Here is a 2876-nt window from a genome sequence, read left to right on the forward strand (position 1 = left end):
CAGGTGAGTGTGCGTCTGTCTCTCCCGGACTGTTACCTGTGCAGGTGAGTGTGCGTCTGTCTCTCCCGGACTGTTACCTGCACAGGTGAGTGTGCGTCTGTCTCTCCCAGACTGTTAGCTGTACAGGTGAGTGTGTGCCTGTCTCTCCCGGGCTGTTAGCTGTACAGGTGAGTGTGCGTCTGTCTCCCCTGGACTGTTACCTGTACAGGTGAGTGTGCGTGTCTGTCTCTCCCGGGCTGTTAGCTGTACAGGTGACTGTCCGTCTGTCTCTTCCGGACTGTTACCTGTACAGGTGAGTGTGCGTCTGTCTCTCCTGGACTGTTACCTGTACAGGTGAGTGTGCGTCTGTTTCTCCTGGACTGTTACCTGTGCAGGTGAGTGTGCGTCTGTCTCACCTGGACTGTTAGCTGTACAGGTGAGTGTGTGTGTATCTCTCCCAGACTGTTACCTGTGCAGGTGAGTGTGCGTCTGTCTCTCCCAGACTGTTACCTGTGCAGGTGAGTGTGCGTCTGTCTCTCCTGGACTGTTACCTGTGCAGGTGAGTGTGCATCTGTCTCTCCTGGACTGTTAGCTGTACAGATGAGTGTGCGTCTGTCTCTCCTGGACTGTTAGCTGTACAGGTGAGTGTGCGTCTGTCTCTCCTGGACTGTTACCTATACAGGTGAGTGTGCGTCTGTCTCTCCCGGACTGTTACCTGTACAGGTGAGTGTGTGTGTCTCTCTCCCGGGCTGTTAGTTGTACAGGTGAGTGTGCGTCTGTCTCTCCTGGACTGTTAGCTGTACAGGTGAGTGTGTGTCTGTCTGTCTCGGACTGTTACCTGTACAGGTGAGTGTGTGTGTATCTCTCCCGGGCTGTTAGCTGTACAGGTGAGTGTGCGTCTGTCTCTCCTGGACTGTTAGCTGTACAGGTGAGTGTGCGTATCTGTGAGACCCGAACTTGACCTGTGTCCTTGTATTAGTAGTTCAGCGGTAAAACTTTGGGGATTTACCTCCCCTTAGCTCGGATGGGAGGTGGGTGGGGGGATGGCCTGCGTGATGTGACGTCGGATTGTAACTTGCTGGTTGAAATTGCCATTGACCTTCTGTTTTCTCATGGCGGGGGGTGCGTGTTGTGGTGCTGGATTCTGCAGGACCAAGGAAGGCGTGGAGGCTGTTTTGCAGGATCAGCGATATTTCCTGAACACGAGCGGGACACTCCGCATCGAAGATGCTCGCAAGTCAGATGGCGGAGTCTTCACCTGCAATGCCTCAAACACAGTCGGAACAGACAGCATTACCGGCACCCTCACTGTGAAAAGTAAGGCTGACGGAGAGAGAGATTTTTAATCAGGAAGGGATTGAGGGGTTATATTTGAATGTGAGAGAGAGATGTTTAATCAGGAAGGGGGATCGAGGGGTTATATTCGAGGCTGAGAGAGAGAGAGATGTTTAATCAGGAAGGGGGATCGAGGGGTTATATTCGAGGCTGAGAGAGAGAGAGAGAGATGTTTAATCAGGAAGGGGGATCGAGGGGTTATATTCGATGCTGAGAGAGAGAAATGTTTAAACAGGAAGGGGGATCGAGGGGTTATATTCGAGGCTGAGAGAGAAAGATGTTTAATCAGGAAGCAGGATCGAGGGGTTATATTCGAGGCTGAGAGAGAGATTTAATCGGGAAGGGAAATCGAGGGGTTATATTCGAGGCTGAGAGAGAGATGTTTAATCAGGAAGGGGAATCGAGAGGTTATATTCGAGGCTGAGAGGCAGAGAGAGATTTAATCAGGAAGGGGGATCGAGGGGTTATATTTGAATGTGAGAGAGAGATGTTTAATCAGGAAGGGAAATCAAGGGGTTATATTTGAGGCTGAGAGAGATTTTTAATCAGGAAGGGGGAATCAAGGAGAAAAGGCTGGAAAGTGGAGTTAAGGGTGATCTGCAATCTCATTGAATAGCAGGCAGACCTGATGAGCTGAATGGCCTCATTCCACTCCAGCTTCTCACAATGTGTGGTCTGACAAGTGCCTGGCATGGTTCCAGCAAGACCATTCTCTTTTGAGTCTAGTCATGAATGGGAATTTATACGGGCAGGAGAGGTCAAATTCGAAGATTATAAATTAGCATCTCACGTCCCATTTCCGCACCCCCTCTTGCTCTCTCTCTCTCTTTGTGATTTTCTCTCTCTCTGTGTCTCTTTCTCCCTCTGTGTCTCTCTCTCTCTGTCTCTGTCCCTGTCTCTCTGTCCCTGTCTCTCTCTCTCCCTGTCTCTGTTTCTCCCTCTCCCTGTCTCTGCCTCTCTCTCTCTTTGTCTGTTTCTCTCTCTGTGTCTGTCTCTCTCTCTCTGTCTCTTTCTCTGTGTCTCTCTGTCCCTCTCTCTGTACGTCTCTCTCTGTCTCGCTCTCTTTCTCTTTGTGTCTCTGTGTGTATGTGTCCCTCTCTCTCTGTCTCCTCTTTCTCTGCTCATCTCTCTCTGCCTCTCTCTGTTTCTTTGCTCCTCTCTCTCTCTGCCCTTCGCTCTCCCTCCCTCTGACTCTCTCTCTGCCCCTCGCTCTCCCTCTGTCTCATCCCTTGCTCTCACTACCAGAGCTGGCTGAGTTTCCCCAGTGCTATCTGTGGTTAGTTTCAGATCTCCGTGCATTGCTTTTAATCACGAAAGGGTTTCCTGGAGCTGAACGACAAGGGAGGGCAGGGGATGGGGAGGTGGGGGCTGGTGATTGGGAGGTGGTGGCATAATGCTGGAGAAACCCACTGTGGTCTGGAATAGAAACAGAAAACAGGAGTGGGCCATTCAGCCCCGTGAGACTGTACTGTCATTCAGTAGGAATATGGCAGATCATCCAACTCACTCCTTGTTCGAGACAACAAGGTGCAGGGCTGGATGAACACAGCAGGCCAAGCAGC

The 2876-nt window shown here is 51.0% G+C and overlaps 1 protein-coding gene across 1 annotated transcript in view; it reads left to right on the forward strand.

Annotated features, from left to right (window-relative positions):
• LOC109926012 (neural cell adhesion molecule L1-like) overlaps window positions 1-2876 on the forward strand; it is a 32142-nt gene that overhangs the window by 18430 nt on the left and 10836 nt on the right. Inside the window, exons 12-13 of the mRNA XM_048619956.1 lie at window positions 4-85; window positions 1130-1296. Of these exons, the coding sequence (XP_048475913.1) occupies window positions 4-85; window positions 1130-1296 (249 nt within the window). The remainder of the gene's footprint in view (window positions 1-3; window positions 86-1129; window positions 1297-2876) is intronic.

This window comes from Rhincodon typus, chromosome 44 (genome assembly GCF_021869965.1).
Source record: "Rhincodon typus isolate 14 chromosome 44, sRhiTyp1.1, whole genome shotgun sequence".
Classification (NCBI taxonomy): domain Eukaryota; kingdom Metazoa; phylum Chordata; class Chondrichthyes; order Orectolobiformes; family Rhincodontidae; genus Rhincodon; species Rhincodon typus.